This window comes from Garra rufa, chromosome 10, assembly GCF_049309525.1.
Source record: "Garra rufa chromosome 10, GarRuf1.0, whole genome shotgun sequence".
Taxonomy (NCBI): domain Eukaryota; kingdom Metazoa; phylum Chordata; class Actinopteri; order Cypriniformes; family Cyprinidae; genus Garra; species Garra rufa.
The window spans coordinates 7115303-7139153 of record NC_133370.1 but is presented as its reverse complement, the minus strand read 5'-3'; the positions used below and the strand labels follow the sequence as shown (position 1 = coordinate 7139153).

Sequence of the window (23851 nt, the reverse complement as noted above, 5' to 3'; positions counted from 1 at the left end):
AAAATTTTTGCATGTCAGATTTTGTGACATACTGGTTGTGTAGCATTAAGCATTAAATCAACACCCAATACCATTTTTAAAACCCCATGACGTGTCCTAATAAAATCAAAAGAGAAAATGCAGATAGCACATTCATAACAAAAAATATAGACATTTTAGTGCTCCAAGTGCAAGTCTTCTGAGAAAATCTGCAGTTTCCTAAAGTGGGACGCTAACAATTTATATGATAAATGGGCCAAAATCACCTTGATTTATGTAAAATAGTAACATCTTGAAGGTTCTCTTGGTTATGGATGGATAAAAGTAATTGAACATCTTACATGTAAAAAAACTTAAAATATAGAACCTAATATAATAAAATAAATCTGTTTTATTTTAGGTTAGTAACCTAATCCATTACATTACATGTTTTAGGTAATATAATTCGACTACTTTTAGATTACTTTTGACTTAAATTGTTTATTATTATTATTAAATAATTAAGATAATATTGTACCATAAAGACATAAAAAAACAAGGAGTAAGAAAATATATTCCATTTGTTGTAATTAACAGCATGAAGTGCATTAAACATTATGTTACATAAAGGTTTACCAAACTGGTGTTTGTGAAGGAACTGTAGGGGGTTTAATGAAAAACTAATAATTAAATCATATTAAAATAAATTATTTTAAAATCTATTAAAATTACAATCTTACTAAAAAATGAAATATTTTATTTGTTTACCTGTACGTCATATGACCATAACCAACGTCTGAGAAACAATGAACATGCAAATGTGATACTTAATTAATACCTAATTATTAAAATATTTATTTTAAAATCTTGGGGACTTCACGTAAATATATTGGATGCTAGAGGATCAAAAGACAAAAAGTTTGTGAATTTGTGCATTTTAATGTGTTTGAAAGACAAAAGCCTTCCAAAAACATAGAAATACTTGGTTAAATAACCAGAGTGATTAATGTGTGCATTACTAGTTGATGCAATGTTGAAACACTAATCCTGAAATGATTTTTGTAAAATTACCACCTGAGTAATGACAGGTCTTTGTATGAATGTCCACAAAACTGAAGACTTTCTGAATATATATAAGCAGTATAGGCTATTTTACAAAAGAAAATGGTAAAAGATTAAAAAGAGGAAGTAGGGAGGATAAATTACGAATACATTTTTGCTATTGTGTAAATAACATGTAATCCGTAAAAAAGTAACTGTAGCTTGATTATGAGTATTTGCAAATTTAATTTAATCTAATTACAAGTACTTAATTTTTGGAATCTGATTTCATAATCCAGATTATATGTAATCAGTTACCCAGCTCTGTTTGAACCTAATGTATCTGTTAGTGATTTATAATTGGAAATTACAGTACAAATAGACCTTCTCTGGTAGATCAGCCCCTTTTTTTGTCCTTTTTTGTCTAGTACTATTTCAGAAACGACCAAATGCCCCACAATTTTAGTTAAGTCCATGCTGTCTGCCCATCCATTCGGCTTTAAAAAGCATATTACATGCATACACATATTACAACATTTATGGAGTACACAAGTTAGCAGTTATAATTTGGAAAAGCCAGAAGAGGATAATAATGTATACTTAAGTATACTTAAGGAGAAGCCTGTGGACTGTATTCCACGAATGAGTTTCTAAGCAACACACAACAGGGGACTTCTGGGTAAAATATGGAGGTTAAAGCTAAAATGTGCTGATTTGTTTTCTTGGAAAGGCCCTTAGTCAGGGTACATGCTATTATTTCATTTGATGCAAATGAAAACGTGACTGTACAGTATGTTCTGGTTGTACTGTTGTGTACTTTGGTATTAATCACATAGCTGACAAAAGAACATTGAAAAGTCTTTCCAAAAAGTATTCATTTGCATCAGCCTAAATATGACGTCTTCCCTGAGGGTTTATTTATTTATGTTTACAATGTACCAAATATATTTTGAGAGATATATATATATACAGTATGACGGTAGCATGATTCTGACACCTTTTGACCAATCAATTTGCATGTTTGCTTGTTGTCTATTTTGCTAACATGACATGTCTACTTTTAGGACAGTCATCATGTCAAAACAGGAAAACTTGGGAAGGAAAGCTTAGCAGCATGTCCTTTTCTGGGAAAAGAGCTTCAATTACTCTTCGTAGAGGTATTTTCTAGTCACAACAGGATCATAGAAGAACATCTGGGAGAATTAAGTAATATTTCTCTAATGCCATTTTACAATCTGAGATTTTTCTTAGGGTATGATGGTTTATCTTCAAACTATATTAAAATGCATGAAGCAGCAGTTACCGGGGTTCAAGACCTTTAAGCACATAAGAAAAAAGACATTGTGTTAACATGGCTGTAACCACCTAAACCAATAATTTTTGGCAAATGTAGGTTTTTTACTATAAAAAATATGATTTTTAACATTTATGGCTGTTATAGTTCCACATATGGTTGAATTTCCATTAAATGTTGCATGCTAGTTAAGAATCATCTACTGTTTTTGTTTAGGATTTGTAGGCTTTTGGGTAGAATTGGCCACGACCCTTTATAAATAACCAAATTGTAGCTTACCAAAGTGTAAAATGTACTTGTTTTTGAATAATTATGGATCTAGAGGGTCCAGATAATTGTACTTTAGTGGTTTTGTTGAGATAAATCAAAAAACCTAGGACTAGCTTGCAAAAGTAGCCTTTTTAAATCATCTTGAATACTTAATGAACGATTTGATTGACAGCAGTGGTTTTAGAGGCAAAGTTGTCCTGAAAGAGGAGTTCTATCATATAATAAAAATTTAGTATGTATATGCGAAAAAAAAATGTGCAATGAACAATAGGTTATGCCGATTTCTTTCAAATTTCTCTCAAATCTTTGGAGCCGTGAGTCAAACAGGCCCACCAAGTTTCGTTCCCATCTGCCTCCGTTAATCTTGTCTAACAGGTGCTCAATTTTCATCGGCCAATGGCAGCCATGTTTTTTGAAATACGCAAATGTCCTTGTAGACACTTGAGGCAATTCAGACCAAGACTGTGCTTACTGATTTTCATGTTGATAGGACAAATGGTTGCATAGTTATAGCCATTTTTATGTTTTTCCCCTATTACAGCACTACCAAGTGGCCAAGCTCCTCAATTTCCCTGTGAACTCAGATAGCGCTCTTATGTATGTTTTTTGAGTTTGGCGAGGATATCTCTGATATTCTATTCAGGAGTTATAGGCATTTTATTAAATATGGCCCTGCCCCTTTCGAACGTTTTGACATCCCTTTGCGACGGTGAGTCGAATGTTCCACTTTTTTTGATAATTGTTGATATTCACTCTCCAGAGAATCTTTCTGCACTGGTTTGGTTCCGATCAGGGGTGCGTTTCCCGTACAACGACATAACTTGCTGGTTAACCTCCATAGTACGATGCATTGTTGTGGAAACGAACTAGCTAGTCACAACTGTTTCCCGAAAATGGTCGCATCTCCGTTGTTTGAACCACATTAGTTCAACAACTTAAGGCCGTTGTTAATGACGTCACCGAATAATAACTTCTGCTATTTATCTGATTAGGGATCTCAAAAATGTAGCTATATTGAACATGGCGCCTAATGACTAGTTTACTATTTTTGTGCCCTGTCATTTCGCTTTATTTGATGTTTGATTCATTGCGTGTTCTCTCTTACGTCATACTCCGGGGTTCCCTCAGGCATTTGTGCACATGCGCACTATTCATAAACAACGCCTATAGAGGACGCACAAAAATACATAGATTATAATGCATTTATATTTAGATAAAATTGAGGATATAGATTGCAAACTGTGACCAAGAACATAATTTATTAAGCCCACATGTCTTACTAACAAGAGACGATGCTTCTAACCACAGGTTGAGAGCTGTAGTTCCAACTACGCAAGTTTGTGACGCTGTTCGTTTGAACTGTGGTGTTGGGAAACACCCAATCGTTGAACTACGTTGGTAAAGACGGAACTTGCGACCATAGTTGGCTAACGATGCTTTTGGGAAAAGCACCCCAGGCTAGAAACCTAGGACTAGCTAGCAAAAGTAGGTTTTTCAAAAAATGTGAAATACTCGAAAAGGCTTAGCATCGAATCCATGCATTAGACACCTATTACATAAGACACTTGAGCCTGCGACTGACGATTTAGGAGTTATGAGCAATTCCATACTTTTGATCGCTGTAGAGCCCCTGTTGGGCCGATTGGGGCGAGCCTTGGTCATATTGTAGGTTATGTAAGTACTACCATCCCTCCAACTTTCAAGTCTCCATGACTTACGATTTGGTGTGCATGAACAGTTTTACATAGAGATTGCTGATCTGTGACCATTCTAACAATTACAATAGGGTTTCAGCACTACGTGTTTGAACCCCTAATAAACCAGACACCCAAAAACGAGTTGAGACTTGAAAGACACAAAAGGAATGTAAATTGAGCAAATACATATTTATGGCAATTTAATATTTTAAGATGGAAAGATTTTCTTACATTTTTTATAAGTATTTAACAGAATATATAAGAGTTAATGTAAAGTCAGCTGGCTGCTGTTGCAAATTCTAAATTATGTATGGTTTATCATATAAATAGTTTATTTTATAAATAAACCAATGAATGGACATTTAATAATGAAATGAGTTTAAATGATTTTATTATGTGAAAAAAATCATACTCACCACCAGGTTTCCTATGACCATGACCAGCATGAAGACCAGAATGCAAAGCGGCTGTCCGGCCACCTCCATACAGTCCCACATGGTCTCGATCCACTCCCCACACAAGACCCGGAACACGATGAGGAACGAGTGGAAGAAGTCCTTCATGTGCCAGCGAGGAAGGGTGCAGTCGTAGCTGATTTTACACACGCAGTCCTGATAGTTCTTTCCAAACAGCTGCATGCCCACCACAGCGAAGATGAAGACAATGATGGCCAAGACCAGCGTCAGGTTCCCCAAGGCACCCACAGAGTTACCGATGATCTTTATCAACGTGTTGAGGGTGGGCCATGACTTTGCAAGTTTAAAAACTCTCAGCTGAGGAACAAAACACAGAACATATTTAGCCAGTATTTATGTTTTATCCACATGAAATCAAAATTGAAAAATTTACTCAGGCCATTCAAGATGTAGATGAATTTGTTTCTTCATCAGAAAAGATTTGGAGAAATTTAGCATTACTCACTCACCAATGGATCCTCTGCAGTGAATGGGTACCGACAGAATGAGAGTATAAACAGCTGATAAAAATAATCCACAAGTAATCCACACCACTCCAGTCCATCAATTAATGTCTTGTGAAGTGAAAAGTTGCATGTTTGCAATAAACTAATCCATAATTAGTGCTTTTTAACTTTAAACCATCACTTCTGGGCAAAATATGACTGCATAATTCATAATAACGTGCCCATCGTCTGTTGTCCTCTCACATCAAAATCCACCCACATATTCGTTTACAGCTGTTTTCACTTGTAAACAGTGCTTGATCTGTGCATATTTCTCTCCTGATTAAAAAAAAACAGCTCTTTCGCTAGCGAAAGCAATATCATGAATAAAGGATTCATAAGGATTCGTAGATATCATGGATAAAGGATTCGGCACCCATACACTGCAGAGGATCCATTTCTCCAAATCTGTTCGGATAAAGAAAGAAACCCATCTACATTTTGAATGTTACAGATTTTTCTCATGTAAATTCTCAGAACTGGTACTTTATTTTAGCTAAAGCATGGCCTATATTCAGTTTGCAGTGTGACTGATGTTGAACTAAAAGAAAGTGTAGCCCACTTTTTGAGATGTCAACTCCAACATATTTAATCTCACTAATGGATAAAGGATTACTGCCCTGCCAAATATGCACATGTGGGTGAAGCCATGAAAAAAGTCACTTTTAACATACACACACAGCGCTGCTTAACAATAGTATTTATTACAATATAAAGGGATGTTAAAAGCTCTGTGCAGCTTTAATCTGTTAATGAATAGCAAGACACTTGAGGTCAAAGGGGTCAAACAAGTTCAGATGGACTGTGCGTGCCGCGTTCATCATGCGTACTGCTTTCACATCGTGTAAATACAGGTGTTGATATTTAAAACTTTAATGGAGTATCTGTACTAATGAATTCAGTGTGTATCAAGTGCACTAATGCCTCTTAATTACATGGTACAGATATAAACATTGATGTCAGATTAAGAGGCAAGGTTCAAAATCATTGATTGTGAAATTATGTCCTTTTTTAACGGGGATAATGCAATACTGAATTGTTTAAATCTTTTTTACTAACTTACTATTTTACTACTAAATTTTTACTTAATGCATTTTTAGCTGGCCATAATTACATTTAACTAGTTTCGCAATCCTTGTCTTGTGACTTGTGAATGTGTAAGTGTGTTTTAACAAAAAATGGCGCTCATTTCTTTTAGACAGTTCAAACACTGCTTTAGTTAACTGATTCAAAACTCTGATTCAATGACTCACTCAAACACATTCACGTCTCCTTATGGCATTTCTCATACAGTTGAGGTCAAAAGTTTACATCCCTCTTTTAGAATCTGCAAAATGTTGATTATTTTACCAAAATAATAGGGATCATGCAAAATGCATGTTATTTTTCATTTAGTACTGACCTGAAGAATATTTCACATAAAAGATGTTGACATGTAGTCCACGAAAGAAAATAGTCAAATTTATAAAAATTACATCCCCTTGATTCTTAATACTGTGTTGTTACCTGACAGTTGTTCATGAGTCCCTTGTTTGTTTTGAACAGTTAAACTGCCTGCTGTTCTTCAGGTCCCATAAATTCTTTGGTTTTCCAGCATTTTTGTGTATTTGAACCCTTCCCAACAGCGACTTTTGAACAGAATGGAGATGTGTACATTTTCTTATTTTGCCTAAATATCGTATTTTTTCATTTAGTACTGCCCTTCAGCGGCTACAAAGGATAGTTACCAGTGATGCGCGGGTCAATGTATAAAAGTTGTCAACTAACCCGCCCGCAACTCGGAATGCAAAAAAAAAAGGTAAATATTGTACCCGACCCGCTTCCTGACCCACATGTTTAATATTTGCGACTGACACCAGTGATTATATGCGGCTATGCAGTGCGGGCAGAGATGCATTCACTGTCAAACATCATTTGGCATTAATTATGTAAATTAGCCTATTAAAATGGTACAATGGCATTGCTCAGTTCAACGTGTTGGGAAATCGCACATTTTGTCCCGCGTCAGCATTTATTCAACAGTTAATAACGTTCAACATTGAAAAGGTAAATATTATTCAGCCAATAAAGTGTAGGTCTATGTATTTCATAGAAAATTGTGTCTAGTACTATATAAATTACAAAGGTTTAATTGGCATCTTTATTTCAAATGACCCGACCGTCCGCGACCCGAATGTCATTAAAAATATTTTTGGATGATTCGTAACCGCGGGTGACCGCAGGCACCCGCTCATTTTGGATCAACCCTCGCATCACTGATAGTTACATGTTTCTCAGAAGACAAAATAAGTTAAATTTACCCTGATATTCAAATCAGTGAGCGTTTGAACCTTCTGTAATAGTTGCATATGATTCCTTTAGTTGTCCTCAGTGTAAAAAAGATGGATCTCACAAACATACAGTCATTGTTGGAAAGGGTTCAAATACACAAAAATGCTAAAAAACCAAAGAATTTGTGGGACCTGAAGGATTTTTCTGAAGAACAGCGGGCAGTTGAACTGTTTAGGACAAACAAAGGACTCATGAACAACTATTAGTAAACAAACAAAAAAAAACACAGCTGTGGATCATTCAGGTAATTAAGACAGTATTAGGAATCAAGCGTATGTAAATTTTGAACAGGTACATTTTTATAAATTCAACTATTATTTTCAATTGTGGTCTTTATGTAAACATCTTTTATGTGAAATATCTCAGGTCAGTACTAAAAAGACATTAACATGCATTTTTTATAATTCCTCTTATTTTGGTCAAATAATTAACATTTTGCAGATTCTGAAAGACAGAGGTGGAAAGTAACGAATTAACGAATTTACTCGCGTTACTGTAATTGAGTAGGTTTTTTGTGTACTTCTACTTTTTAAAGTAATTTTACTTTTACTCAAGTACGTTTTGATTTAAGTATTGTACTTAACTACATTTTAAATATTATTCGTTACTGAGTAAAAATAAATAAATAATAATAATAATAATAAAATAAATAAATGTTTTTTTCTTGTTGTTGTTATTGTGCGTGGAGGGAATGAGGGGATCTGTATATATAATTTTAAAAAGTTAGAATTTAGCAGAGGTTTTCTTTAAAGGTTATAAGGTATATTTAAAGTTTGTTTGAATTTTGAGTTTTTTTATAGCATGCAGTAGAAGAATAATAAGGCAAAACAAATACTTTTCTCTTTACTGCGGAAGTAAATAAGTAAATAAATAAATAAGATAATAATAAATAAGAGGACATGTCAGGTATAGGGGGGCCTTGCAAAATTGACCGGAGAAGGAGGAGGGCCCCAGAGTAAAAAAGGTTGGGAAACCCTGCTCTACTGAATCCACAGTTTATGCCACATTCAGTGGTTGTGATGTTTAAAGTTTTATGGGATAATTTGCACTAAAATTTCCCTAAATGTTTTATATGGTTATTTAATTTTTATTGTATCTTATTTATTTGTTTTTATTTAACTTTTTTTTGTAAAGTTGTTTTCCACAATTAAAAACAACCAGGTTGAGATTTATATCCCCTTGTCTATTTTGAATAACACTAGAATCCCCCACTAACCCCTGTTGTTAAAAAAAAATGCTCAGTAAATTTTACTCAGAGTAAAATTTTAAATTAGTTACTTTTTACTTTTACTTGAGTAGATTTTTTGACCAGAACTTTTACTTGTACTTCAGTAAAATTTCATTGAAGTAACAGTACTTTCACTTGAGTAGCATATTTTATTACTCTTTCCACCTCTGCTGAAAGGGGGGTGTAAACTTTTGACCTAAACTGTATATTGTGCATGTGGCAGTCCTCACTGTCCAGTTTAGAGAATTTACTATGTCTATTTCCAAGCAGTTGAAACTTACCAGTCTGAACGAGCGGAGGACAGACAGACCTTCCACGTTGGAAAGGCCCAACTCCATCAGACTCAAAGAAACAATAATTCCATCAAAGATGTTCCAGCCTTGCTGAAAGTAATAGTATGGATCCAAAGCAAAGATCTTCAGCACCATCTCAGCCGTGAAGATTCCAGTGAACACCTGGTAAGCAAGAACAAAACTTTTCATTAAAATAGGGCTGGTTGTGATGCGGGCACCACTATTAATATTATTGTCTTTACCAGGTTTCCAACACTCAGCATGCTGTTGAATTCATCAGTCATGGGGTAGTGCTCCAACGCCATGAACAGTGTGTTGAGAACAATGCAAATGGTGATTGCAAGGTCCAAGAAGGGGTCCATGATCATGACGTTTAGTCCTTCCTTCACTCTCAGCCAGGCTGGAGAGCATGTCCAAATCAGGTACTTCTTTGCAAATTCATACCAACATGGAGGACATTTCTGTTGGGCCTCTTCAAGTTCTAAAAGGAGAAATGAAAATCATTAAATTAGTAAATGAGAAGAAAACTGAACCAAAAGGTGTTTGGTGTTGAAGATGAAATCATTTTAATATTTTGAATCCTCTTTTAGTAGCTAAATTATTTCTCATTGGCAGCAGTGAGATTAAATAGAGAGCAATCAGATATGGTTGCTTCTCATTTGCCTAATGAGAAAAAGGTTAAGAAGAGAGCTCAACAGTCTCAAACTGGTACAAAAGTACAAATATTTCTCATCAGATTCTTCTCAGATTCAGTGATCTAAGCTGTTATCAATGTTGATTTTATAGTTCTGTTTTTTTACAGCATGTCAACAATTGTCTCATCTGTGTCTTTTTATTGTTCCTAAACAATTTTAGGACCATACCGTCCATGACGTCACTGAAGAAGCTGACAGAGCTCAGTCCTCTTTTCCTGTGAGGGGGCGGGACTTCCTCCTGCATGTCGACAGTCAGCTTGGCTGGAGTGGTCTGTTCGTTTTGACACACTGGCTCCTGTCAGTCAAAGTGAACATCAAAACTCTTTTCTAATACCATTGTTTGATACCAACAAAGGCAACTTCCTTCTAAAGCAGCATTCAAACTACAGTGGAACCTTGTAAGTCACTGATTTGAAATGTTTCTCAAAAGCTGCCACTTTAACAAGCATACACACTATTGGTTAACCCTATAGGCCTAACATATAAAATCATTTTTTTTTTACAGTTGTGTAATCATCAGACAAAAAATAGTATCATATTTGATATATCAGTATTTTTGGGCTCATATAGTATGATACAGTAAAATAATGGAGGAAAAAACACCTTCAGTTTATTCAGAAGAAAATGCAATTTGTATGGCCAAAAAGTAAAATGAAATTTTAAAATTAATGTAACTTTATGTGATCTTTAGAATGTACTAAAATTATGATTGCACTTTTTTTTACAGTGTGTGCACTTACATGTACGTACATTATACTTAAGTACAGGGTAATATAAGGTAATTACATGAGTTAAAGTTAGATTTAGGGGTAGGTTCAGAGTTAGTGTGTAGTTACTACCCAGTTACATAGTATGCACATGTGGAACTGTAAAATAAAGTGCTACCAAAATTATACTAAAATGACTTTTCCAATGCCTTTTTATCTTAAAAAGTATGAACTATTCATCAAGATGACAGAAGGCATGTAGTAGATTGTGTGCAACAGGTTTTTCAACAAAGTTTTGATTGTTGATTATTTAGAGGAGTTAGAAATTTGCATATCAGATGTGACCCTGAACCACAAAACCAGTCATATGTGTCAATTTTTCAAAATTGAGATTCATATATCATCTGAAAGCTGCATAAATAAGCTTTCCATTGATTTATGTTTGTTAGTATAAAACAATATTTGGCTGAGATACAACTATTTGAAAGGGTGCAAAAAAATCTAAATATTGAGAAAAATGCCTTTGAAGTTGTCCAGATGAAGTTCTTAGCAATGCATATTACAAATCAAAAATTAAGTTTTGATATATTAACAGTAGGAAATTTACAAAATATCTTCATGGAACATGATCTTAATTTAATATTTAAAGATTTTTGGCATAAAAGAAACATTTTGTGTGCTACTTAAGACTTGTAGTCCAGGGTCACAATTACAAATATGAAACAGTAGTTTTTATAGAATTAAAATAGCCTATTTTTAATTAGATTGAACCTTTTTATTAATATTTCAGTATGAAATTATTATTATATCAACATTTTCTCACTTCATCCATTCAATAGACATCCTCAACTCATTTTCCATAAAATGGAAGTTGATATATTTGCCTGGACTTTCTGCTTTTGTGTTATTTGGAGGACAAACATTGGATTCCAGGAACATGAGGGTGAGTATATGACATGATTTCTACTTTTCCATGGAAAACAGGTGTAATTCGACCATACCGTGTCCTCCCGAACCTTCTCCATGCTGAACGCTGGAACAGATGTCGGGGTGTGCGGGCTGATGCTGGTGATACCATTCTGGTCCAGAGAAATGTTTAGTCTGCCATTAAGAGTGAGGATGGGTGTGAACACCTGTGAAGAGTGACTCCTGATGCTACCCGTGCGCCGCTTGGTCCACGGTGTCGCCATGGAACCTGCTCGGCTCCGGCCATCGTCGTGGATGCTGTGTTCGTCGTCTGCAAAGTCGGCCTCTGAACTGTTGCGAGGCCGGAAGGTAAAGATGCTGAGTTGGCTTCCGCGACGGGTGCTCAGAGGATGGGAGGAGAGAGTGGCCAGGAGAGGGTGAGCTGGCTGGAGAAAGATTAGAAAGTAGATGATAAGAAAGACAAGACATTCCCAAGGCAGTAGGGTTATTTTTAACTGAAACTAAATGCATAATTAACGTTAACTGAAATCAAATACAATTTTAAATAAACTTAATTCAACTAGTTGAAAAGGCAACATTTATCATTTAGTCTAAGTTGAAGTCTTAAAATAACTAATACATACAGGCCCGGTTTCACAGACAGGGCTTAGACTAAGCCAGGATTAGGCCATAGTTCAATTAGGACATTTAAGTAATTTTTATAAACATGCTTAGAAAAAAACATTACTGGTGTGCATCTTAAGACAAAACAAAGGCACTGGTGTATTTTAAGATCAATCAGTGCAATTTTATTTCAGCTGAAACAGCTCACACTTACATTTTAGTCTAGGACTAGACTTAAGACTTGTCTGTGAAACCGGGGGACAATGTTATAAATACTATACAGATTTATTATATTAATAAATGTTATGTAAAAATGACAAAAACTTTAACTAAAAATGAAGCAACAACTGAAAAGATAAAAAAACTATTATATCAATGATACTGAAATATTGTAAGACAGATGCAACAACTTTAGTTGCATTTTATGTAGAAAATGTGATTTAAAAAAAATATATATTTTTATATATTTTTCCTATTTTATGTTGGACGCTTTTTTTCTGTAAAAATGAGTGTAACTTAAAGCCAAATATGAATTAAACAGTTATGAAATAGTACTTACTTTCTCATCAAATGGTTCAAATTTTGTCAAGAAGGCGTCCTCCATCTCCTCTGAAAGCGTTCTGTGGGATCTCGTTCTACTTCTGCATTTGACAGAGTCTTTCCGTGAGAAAGGTGATGGAGATAAATCTGCTACCAGGGCCATCTCAGCCTCCTTTCTACGCTGTTTTGCTAATGCCTAATACCAACGATAACAGAAAAATCAGATGTGCTGATTGTCTGATGTCTCACAAATTCTTTGGTTTTTCAGTATTTTTGTGTATTTGAACCCTTTCCAAAAATGACTATGATTTTGAGATCCAACTTTTCACACTGAGGACAACTGAGGGACTCATATGCAACTATTACAAAAGGTTCAAATGCTTACTGATGCTCCAGAAGGAAAAATTATGCATTAAGAGCCAAGGGTGTAAACTTTTGAAAAAGAATGGGAACAAGAATGTGTGCTTTTTTTTTTTTTTTTTTTTGGGCTAACTATCATATTTTTCCGTTTAGTACTGCCCTTCAGCTGCTACAGAAAATACTTACATGTTCCCAGAAGACAAAAAAAGTTAAATTTACACTGATCTTCAAAATCAAAATGCTCTTAATGCATGGGTTTTCCTTCTGAAGCATCAGTGAGCATCAGGACAAACAAGGTACTCATGAATAACTATCACTGAACAAAAACAACACAGTTGTGGATCGTTCAGGTAACAACAAAGTATTAAGAATCAAGCGTATGTGAACTTTTGAACTTGGTCATTTTCATAAATGTGGACTATATGTCTTTTATGCAAAATATCTTAGTCAGGTCAGTACTAAATAAATGTAACTTTTGACTTCAACTTTAGGAGCATCATTTCAGTATTCTAAGTTGTATTCACAACATGATTTGACCACCATTTAAAGCAAAATACAGCTGTATTTGGTAATACTTTGGTACTTGCTATGTCAGACTGCTAGTTGTCAAATTACCCTCTGGTCCTTGCGTAGCTGTTCCATCGCCAGCTGAAACTCTCTTTCTTTCGCCCAGGCCTCAGCGATAGTTGTTTGGTTTTGCTCCTCATATGCCATAGCCACGACAGCCAGGATCAAGTTTACCAGATAGAACGAACCCAGAAAGATCACCAGCACAAAGAAAATCATGTAGGTCTTCCCTGCCGAACGTAAAGTCTAGCACGGAGATGATGAAGAGAGGTTAGTAATAATATTTAGATAACAGATAACATATGCTTATTCCTTCAATGTCATAACTTGTACCTGATGGTAAAGGTTTTCCCAGTAGTCTTGTGTCATGAGTCTGAAGAGAGCCAGGAAGGCCCAGCCAAAGGTGTCAAAGCTTGTGTAGCCGTAGTTTGGGTTCCTGCCTGTTTTTAAACAGTCAAACCCATCAGGGCACTTCCTGTGTATGGAGAATGACAGTGTGAGTCAAAGGAGCATATAGCATAGAAACATGGGTCAATGTGATGAAAGTACATTCATATCTCATTTCAACCCACAAATAAAGAAATATTTAGCTTCTAGAAAATGAAACCAATTTTGGTTTTCATTGAGATTTTAGCTTCTCATTAATGTAGGACTATATATTAAAATACTGTATATATACAACGATCTCAGATCCATTAAAGGAGACCTATCATTTCCCTCTTCACAATATGTACTATAAGTCTAATCTGTTCCCAGAATGTGCCTGTGAAGTTACAGCTCAAAATATCCCACAGATCATTTATTATATGATTTTGAAAATGTCTGTTTTGAGTTTAAGCTGTTTTCGTGCATGCCTCTTTAAATGCAAATGAGCTGCTGCTCCCGCCCCCTTTTTTAGAATAAGGCTGTTAGGGTTTACAGCTCATAACTCAGATAGTCTGCTAAAAACATCATTTTGTTTTTGATTATCATGTCTGCACTGAAATCCACAAAACCAGTCATTTGGTCCATTTTTTGACAGATTTATGGGTCAAAAACTAAAAAGGGTTTAGCATAAAAACAATAAGTGTTATACTGCTTTAAATTGTTGTTGTTTTTTTCTCCAGATTTTTTTTTTTTAAGTTTTCTTTTCAATTTAATTTAATTTTTGTTTTAGTTTTTCTGAGCAAAAAATAAATATACATTTTTCTCTAATTAACAGAAGACACCCACTAAAATGTCATTCAGTCTTTCAATGTTTAACAGTCTTGTCAGGCATATTTACAACAAAAATCAGTTTATGACTAATTAAAAGATTAATTTCACCCCAAATACCAATTAGTTGTAATTATACATTTTTTAAAATTTGCCACTATACTAGGTTTTTCACATTTGTCAGTAAGATTTTTTTATTCATTTAAAACAAAACAAAATGTAATATGCTTTTTTTACTTTTTACATATTTTAATATGTACAAGTCAGAACAAGCATGTTTTTTTTAATTTTTACATAAATATTGTGTCACACTGAATAACAATGTAACATTATTTCAACCAAATTTGTACATTTTATTCTCCAAAAACTTATTTGAATCCTCAAAAGTAGACACTTACATTTAATGTGCTTTCTATGGACATAAAATCACTTTGGTAAATTTCTTTTGACGTGGACATCTTAACATCTTTGACCCTTATACATCATCTGGAAGCTGAATAAATAAGCTTTCCATTGATGTATGGTTTGTTAGGACAATATTTGGCTGAGATACAACTATTTGAATATCTAATTTGAGGGTGCAAAAAAATCTAAATATTGAGACAATCACCTTTAAATTTGTCCAGATGAAGTTCTTAGCCATGCATATTACTAATCAAAAATTATGATTTGATATATTTACGGTAGGAAATTTACTAATAATCTTCATGGAACATGATCTTTACTTAATATCCTAATATTTTTTGGTATTAAATAAAAGTCGATAATTTTGACCCATATGTTTAGCTATTACAACAAATATACCTGTGCTACTTAAGACTGGTTTTGTGGTCCAGGGTCACATATTAGTTTGAAGTTCGGATGTAGAGTTTTCTAAGCTCAAAATTTGTTCACATGCTTGCATAGAAAGGCTTACCAAAACAAAGCAAGTTTCATGTTTTCTTAGTAGGTAGATGCATGGGGGACCCAATTACAGCACTTAAAGAAAAGTCCAGTTTCCATGATATGTCCCATTTAAGGAGGCACATCATTTACATGCGTTGAGGCCCAAAAGAAAGATTATAAGTAAACAGATGGGTATCAAGTTGCAGTTAATTTTTTTCCATCCTCTCTTTCTCTCCGTTACCATGGTGACATTAAGTTTGAGTGACAGGCCAAGCAGAGGACAGACGCCTGTCAATCTGACAGAGGGATCATTTAGTAATGGAACTGCCAACAGCTGGACAGCAGAGCTGCAAAATGAGGCCATCTGTAAATCTCTCACCCAAAGGCAGAAAGGGAGAGGGAGACGATGCTACCATGATCTCCCTGACAATGTGTTCAAACACACACAGGTTTATATAATAAGGTCTAGTACAATACCATGCTCAGAGACTGTGGCGATGAAACCTGTGTGTCATAGACAGGAGGAGAAACCTAGAATGTTATTTTTAGATGATTCCCCTAAAATTCTCTTAAAATCAGGTTTTATATGTGAATTTATTTATGTGCTACTGGTTAAAAGTTTGGGGTCAGTCACTTGTGCTCACCAAAGCTGCATTTATTTGATCCCAAATATGTAATATTGTGAAAAATTATTACATTCTAAAAGAACCATTTACTATTTAAATATATTTTAAAATATAATGTATTCCTGTGGTTCAAATCATTACTCCAGTCTTCAGTGTCGCATGATCATTCAGAAACCATTCTACTATGCAGATTTGCTACTCAAGAAACATTTCTTATTATTATCTATGTTGAAAACAGTTGTGCTGCTGAATATGTTTGTGGAAACAATGATACAGATTTTTTTTACAGATTTTTTGATGACTAGAAAGTTTTAAAGCAGAAATCTTTTGTAATATCGTAAATGTTTTCACTGTCACTTTTGATCAATTTAATGTGTCTTTGCTGAATAAAAGTATTCATTTCTTTAAAATAAGAAAAAAAAAAACTACTGACCCCAAACTTTTAAACAGTAAGCATCATTTTATGTACAGTTGAGGTCAAAAGTTTACACCCCCTTTCAGAATCTGCAAAATCTTAATTAATTTACCAAACTGCATGTTATTGTTTATTTAGTACTGACCTGAATAAGATATTTCACATAAAAGATGTTTACATATAGTTTACAAGTGAAAATAAAAGTTGAATTTATAAAAATGACCCCGTTCAAAAGTTTACATACACTTGATTCTTAATACTGTTCTGTTACCTGAATGATCCACAGCTGTGTACTTTTTTTTAGTCATAGTTGTTCATGAGTCCCTTGTTTGTCCTGAACAATTAAACTGCCCACTGTTCTTCAGAAAAATCTTTCAGGTTTTCCAGCATTTTTGTGTATTTGAACCATTTCCAACAATGACTGTATGATTCTGATATCCATCCTTTCACACTGAGGACAACTAAAGGAATCATATGCAACTATTACAGAAGATTCAAACTGTCGCTGATGCTCCAGAAAGAAAAACTGTGCATTAAGAGGAACTTTTGAACCGAATGGAGATTTTAAATATCATATATTTTTCATATAGTACTGCCCTTCAGAGGCTACAGAAGATACATGTTTCCCAGAAGACAAAATAAGTTAAATTTACTCTGACCTTCAAATTCAAAAAGTTTTCACCCCCGGCTCTTAATGCATAGTATTTCCTTCTGGAGCATCAGTGAGTGTTTGAACCTTCTGTCATAGTTGCCTATGAGTCTCTCAGTTGTCCTCAGTGTGAAAAGATGGATGTCAAAAACATACAGTCATTGTTGGAAAGGGTTCAAATACACAAAAATGCTTAAAAACCAAAGAATTTGTGGGACCTGAAGGGTTTTTTTGAAGAACAGCGGGCAGTTTAACTGTTCAGGACAAACAAGGGACTCGTGAACAACTATCACTAAACAAAAAAACACAGCTGTGGATCATTCAGGAACCAACACAGTATTAAGAATCAAGGGGAAGTAAACTTTTGAACTGGGTCATTTTTATAAATCCAGCTATTATTTTCTCTTGTGGACTAACATCTTTCACATAAAAAGTCTTATTCCGGTCAGTACTAAATAAAAAAATAACATGCATTTTCTATGATTCCTCTTAGTTTGGTAAAAATAATTAACATTTAGAAGATTCTGAAGGGGGGGGGGGAGTACATTTTTGACCTCAACTGTATGTGTAATTGTACTCTAAACAAATTGATATAAAGCTATTTATAAAACGGTTAGTTCCATTTCTCAATTCTGATTGGTCAGCAGCTGTGTCGTATTCATGATACGGCACTGCTATGACCGCTTCACTCAACGGTTTTGTGTATCATTGAACCCCCTTAGCAACCACCCTTAGCAACGTAAACACAGCTGCAGCAGTTAGGGACTACTTTTTACAGCGGAAGGCAGTTAATGATTTTACTTTATGAAAACGTACAACTTAATATATATAAATTAATATATATTTTTGATTTTAATATTTTTATTGTGTGGTAACCGTTTTATAAAAGCAATAAGGTACTTGAGGCCGTGCTGTATCATGAATAAATCACGGCTGAAGGGGTTGCAGGCAACGCCCTTCAGCCGTGATTTATTCATGATACAGCACGGCCTCTCGTACCTTATTGCTTAAATAAAACATTCTTTGAGCAATAAACCTTTTCTGTTAGATACTGAGGTCTATGTCTCAGAATACTTTTGAAAATGTAGTTTTAGTGGAGATTTAGTGCTGAAGCTTTTAAAGATTTAAAGATTTTTCTCAGGAGCAAAATCTAAAAAACAGGAGAAACAACTGAGAGATTTCTAAGATCTAATTTGTGTTTTTTTCCTCTTTTTTTCTGTAGGTCTGGTCCAGTTCGGCATCAGTTCACAGGTTAAATCCGTGCATTATCCGGGATTGAGGTTGCCATGAAGACGGAGGTACTCAGGTCTCTATAGTAACCGTGTCCTGGAAGTGATTGAAACGATGGTAATAAGAGTGTCTTTCAGGTTCTGCCTACTCACATGTAAGTGCTGACCTTTCATATCAGCTGCTGAAGAATTTAGCAAGCATGCATGCATTTGACAGCAGGCTAATCACACATAAATTTGTGTGCTATTATGATATATTTTATAACAGAGCAGGCATATGATTTTCACTTGACACACTATAATACAAGCAAACAAATCTCACAGACATGCATTAAAGAGACCTGAGCCCAGGTTTATTTGAAAGTACAAATAGCCATTGCTTAGAGGCTATTTACCTTATTTGGTGTTTGGCTATTTACATGTTTGCTTGGAATAGACAACCATAGAATACAAGAATAGAATCCGCCTTTTAAATAACAAAGCTTTCCACTGATGTATGGTTTGTTAGGATAGGACAATATTTGGCTGAGATACAACTATGTGAAAATCTGAAATCTGAGGGTGCAAAAATCCTCTTTAAAGTTGTCCCAATGAAGTTCTTAGCAGTGCATATTACTAATCAAAAATTAAGTTTTAATATATTTACAGTAGGAAATTTACAAAATATCTTCATGGAACATGACATTAACTTAATATCCTAATGATTTTTGGCATAAAAGAAAAATCAATCATTTTGACCCATACAGTGTAGTTTTGGCTATTACTACAAATATACCCGTGCTACTTAAAACTGGTTTTGTGTTCCAGGGTGACATTTATTTTCAATAATAATGAAGGATATATTCGAAAAGTGGAAATAACAAAGTGTTTCAATCAGGTAGGTTTAGGGGTAGATGTAGGGATGGCTTTATTGCGCTAAGTATAAATAGCATTGACTATTTACATTGAAGACATGCTGCTGTTTTTACATAGTATAATAGAATCTATCATCGTTTGTACTTAGTGTAAATAGTAATATGAGGGTTGTCATTTATAATACATTTTCTAAATGTTTCGTTTTATTTACCTTTTTTTTTTACATTGTGAATAGCCCAGTTATAACAAAAATATTAATCTATAAAAATGTTATTTTAGTGCAAGCGTGAAGATTACCTTCAGTTTTATTGTTTAATTTTGCATTATTGTGGGAATGTCTCTTTTGAATTTTCTCTGAACTTTCTACAAGTAGTAACTTAAAAAAACAAACATTAGATGAATCGTTTCAGAAATAGGCACTCCATAAACTACGTATGAATAACGCTTTTGTGCTAGCATTTTGAGAACATTATAAAAGACCAGATAACTCTGAACGAACATTCTGTTTATTTTAAAATTACTAAAAGTAAGTTTATTAAGGCGAGACACTGCAGGTGAATAGGGTAAAAAAATTAACTAATAGTTATCTCCTTACTTACAGAGTTGATTGATTACATTGATAATTGCAAACTTTTTTTGTATTACAAGTTTTCTATAATGTTAGGTTTAAATATGAGAATGAGGCATTATTTAATGAAATATGCGCTAATTTGCATACATTTTCAGTACAAAAATCTAAACACTGGATGAAGTCAGTTTTCAACATTCGTGTTTAATTTTTTTGACATTTTAGAGTCGAAAGTTCCCTTCCGGAGGGAACTCTACGCTGCGTCCTGGTGGACACTATGGGAACTGCCTTCAGCGTTACCGGTTCTGAAGCTCCTATAGAACAACAACAATGAACTTTGACATTGGCTGGCGCCAGCCAAGACATCATAACAAGGCGCCTACCAGTATATAAGGGGCACTTGTGAATACATCAACCATCTTTTTGTCTTCAGACTCCTTGTTCTAAGCGTGAGTAGAATGACGATGCCTAGAGTGAAACAGTTCAGGAAGTGTGCGAATCCATGTCAGAGAAATCTGCCACTAGATGACGTGCACAACCTGTGTGTTGTGTGTTTGGGTGAAGAGCATGCACACTCTGTTCTTGAGAGAGCAGAGCGCATTCATTGTGAGAGTTTCTCCGCTCTCGTTTGTCCCCTTTCTCGAGGGAATTGGGACATTTATCTGCCCTACGCGGCTCGGGTTCTGCTGCAGCCGAGGCTGCGTGGAGAACGAGCCCACGGCGGTTACAGATGAGGCGCGCTCACAAGTTTGAGAGACGTGTTAATCTCTCTCACGCTCGTCAGCCGCTGACGAAGGCGAGCTGCGGGCGGAGTATGTATTGTTTTTCAACATCCTATGATCCAGCAGAAAGTGCTCTACTGGTTTTAAGCCAGGGTGAGCAGGATGTGGCTGTTATGGGAGAAAAGCTATTTTCTGAGCTCTCACAGCCTGCCTGCCCCGCGTATGATGAGCTGTTGTCTGTTGTGAACCGCGCTGCGGTCTGCTTAGATCTGCGGTGAAAGTGTGTGCAGGGGGAGGTTGCTCATAGCAGTTTATATGAGCAATTTCTCCCTGGCCATAACAGACCAGTCCCCATGTGCATCCCTTTCCTTCCTGATCTATATAATAAGATCGGGAAGGCATGGGATAAACCATATTCAGCCCGCACTCATCTATATCAGCATGCAGAGTGAGTGTGTGAGCTTGGATGCGTGTCGATGCCCACGGCTGAGGAGACGCTTATTGTCTCTCGGCAGGGGTAACATCGACGCTGAGGGCATACGCGGCAGCGGGTCAGACTGGTGGTGCCTGCACACAGTGGCAGTGTGCAAGCGTACCAGGCTGATCTGCTGGAGGATAAAGACCCGCGGAGGTGGCTGAGCTGCGCCGCACCACAGTTTGTGAGTGAACCTGGCGGACATCGGGGAGAAAGACAAGCGCTTTCGCTTAATGGACTCATCTGACGGCCCAGTACATGAACTGACATGTATTTGGGTGTGTATATATGTATATATATATATATATATATATATATATATATATATATATATATATATATATATATATATAGACTTGAGTACTTGAGCTCTGTACTGAGCTTTTTACTGTCCCTAGCGTTGAGTGTAGTCAGGTCTTCCCTCATCAGTGAGATAACGTGAGACCTCACCTTTTATAACCGAAAGGGGTGAAGTGTTTTTAGGCTTCCTCTCATTTGAGAGCTATCCTCTGAAGCCTCCGCTATCCAGAGCTTGGCTTAGACATTATTTAATATATATGTATATATATATATATATATATATTGCACACCTACTGGGTGTGGCAGACTCCCCGTGCCGTGGTAGAGTCTGTACAGAGACTCCGCTCTTTATTGAGTGTAAAGCCGGGAGGTTTGGGTTGAGATCTCCACCCCTTTCTTAATGTAAGCAACCTAGGGTTGAGTGTTGTAGGCTGCCTCTCTTTTTGAGTCAGTGCACTGAAGCCCACGCTCCCCAGGGCTCTGCTTCTAATGTTAGAGAAAGGAAAGTTTAGTAAAACCCCCCTGTGAGTAGTTTTTATTCAGGCCTCCTCTTGCTGAGAGTTGTGCTGTTGAGACTTCCACCCCCTTGGAGGTTCACATTTCGGCCGATTTCTCACAGTTCCATCTTGGGCAGTTCTAGTAGCTTGTAGGCTCCTTTTGAGCCTCGCTATTTACACTAAGGCGTAATGCAGCAGGTCTTCCTTGGCGAAAGCCCTGTGTTGGACCTCCAGAGTTCATTGAACTCTGTATTGGCGCTTAAAGCTCCATCCAGATGGTAATTTTAGTATGCAGGCTCTGCTTGAGCCTTATTTACTACACTGGGGTTGAGTGTAGTTAGGTCTCCCCTCATTTTAGTGAGTTGTGTTGTTCTAAGACCTCCACTCCTAGATTTTCCTGCCACGGTGAGCGTTGTCAGGCCTCTTCGAGTCGAGAATCACTCTGCTGAAGCCTCCGCTCTCTGAAACTCCACTAAGGTGATCTATTTTTGCTTTGCATAATTAATCGCCTTAGGTGCTGAGTGTGGTCAGGTCCCTTCCCTTTGATTACTGTGTTCATACAAGTGAGACCTCCACTCCTAGGAGTTTCCCCCCTTTCAGAGCGAGATCGATCGGAGTGTTGTTAGGCCTCTTCTCGGTAAAGAGAGTCTTTCTGCTGAAGCCTCCACTCTTAAGTGCTGCTGTTAGGTCTCCTCTCGCCTAGTGGCGTTATGATGAAGATCTTGCTCTCACAGTCTTCCCTATGGCCTAGACTGAGAGCTGTTGGACGTATTTCTCACAGTGAGAATCGTCTAGCTGCAGCCTTCGCTCTGTAGAGCTCCACTCAGGTAGTTTATGTAGGCTGTTTAGCTTCACTAACTGCCTCTAGTGTTGAAGCTTTAGATATGAGTGTCGTCAGGCCTCCTCTCATTTTAGAGAGTCTTTCTGCTGAAGCCTCCACTCTTAAGTGCTGCTGTTAGGTCCCCTCTCGCCTGTGGCGTTTTGCTGAGGACCTTTGCTCTCACACATTATGACAGTTGGTCATAAAGCCCTGGTTTTTCCCAACTTTTGTCTCGGTAGCACAGTGTTTCAGGTCTCCTCTCGTTCCGAGAGTCGCTGTATTGAGACCTTCTCTCTCTAAGAGCTCATTTTTAGACCCATTCTCACAGTATGATAGCTGGTAGGCCCTGTTGAGCCTCGCTAACTATTCTTGGTATTGTGCTAAGAGCCCCTCTGCCAAGGCTGAGTGTTGTTAGGCTTTTTCTCTCTTTAGAGATTCATTTCATGAAGCCTCCACTCTACAGAGTCCTGTATGTAGACTCTTAGGTGAGTTTGGTACTTCCTAGCATTGAGTGTAGCCAGGTCTCCCCTCAGTGAGGGTTATCATCTTGAGACCTCCACTCTTGAGCTTCTCTACAGTGAATAATAAGGCCTCTTGTGAGCAACTGCTACCATCGCAAACATGGTTTCCCATGCTAAAAGCCTGGGCACCTCCTCAAACCCACATTGGTGAGTACTCACGTAAAGCTTTGAGCACTCCCTAAAACCCATGTGAAGTGGTAAGTGCACACGCAAGTCTCTGGGCACTTTCTGAAATCCACATGAGTGGTAAAGATCCCCCCCTGAGGGTAGGGTTCTTTTCTAAAAATCCTATATGGTATGGGTTACGCAGTATCTCCGTTCCCATTCTAGAGTTGGTTCTAAAAACCTCTGGTTTTTCCCACTCCATTGTGGTAGCATGGTGTATCAGGTCTCCTCTCTGTGAGAGTCGTTTGACCGTCACTCTTGAAAGAGCTCACTTATTAGGCCCATTCTGTCATGACAGCTGGTAAGCCCCTTCCTGGCCTCGCTAACTATCCTTGGTGGAGTGCTAATATTACCACTCACCAAGACTGAGTGTTGTCAGGCTTTTCTCTCTTCAGAGATTCATTTTGCAGCCTCCACTCTATAGAGCCCTGCTTTCAGCATGTGAGCTCTCCTGTGAG

At 36.5% G+C, this 23851-nt stretch overlaps 1 protein-coding gene across 1 annotated transcript in view; it reads right to left on the bottom strand.

Moving 5' to 3' along the window:
• The window catches only part of scn12aa (sodium channel, voltage gated, type XII, alpha a), a 60666-nt gene that overhangs the window by 23519 nt on the left and 13296 nt on the right, over positions 1–23851 (bottom strand). The window contains 9 exon segments of the mRNA XM_073848528.1: positions 4677–5033; positions 9062–9235; positions 9316–9554; positions 9937–10063; positions 11477–11827; positions 12565–12741; positions 13521–13718; positions 13806–13947; positions 21086–21284. Coding sequence (XP_073704629.1) covers positions 4677–5033; positions 9062–9235; positions 9316–9554; positions 9937–10063; positions 11477–11827; positions 12565–12741; positions 13521–13718; positions 13806–13947; positions 21086–21284 — 1964 coding nt within the window.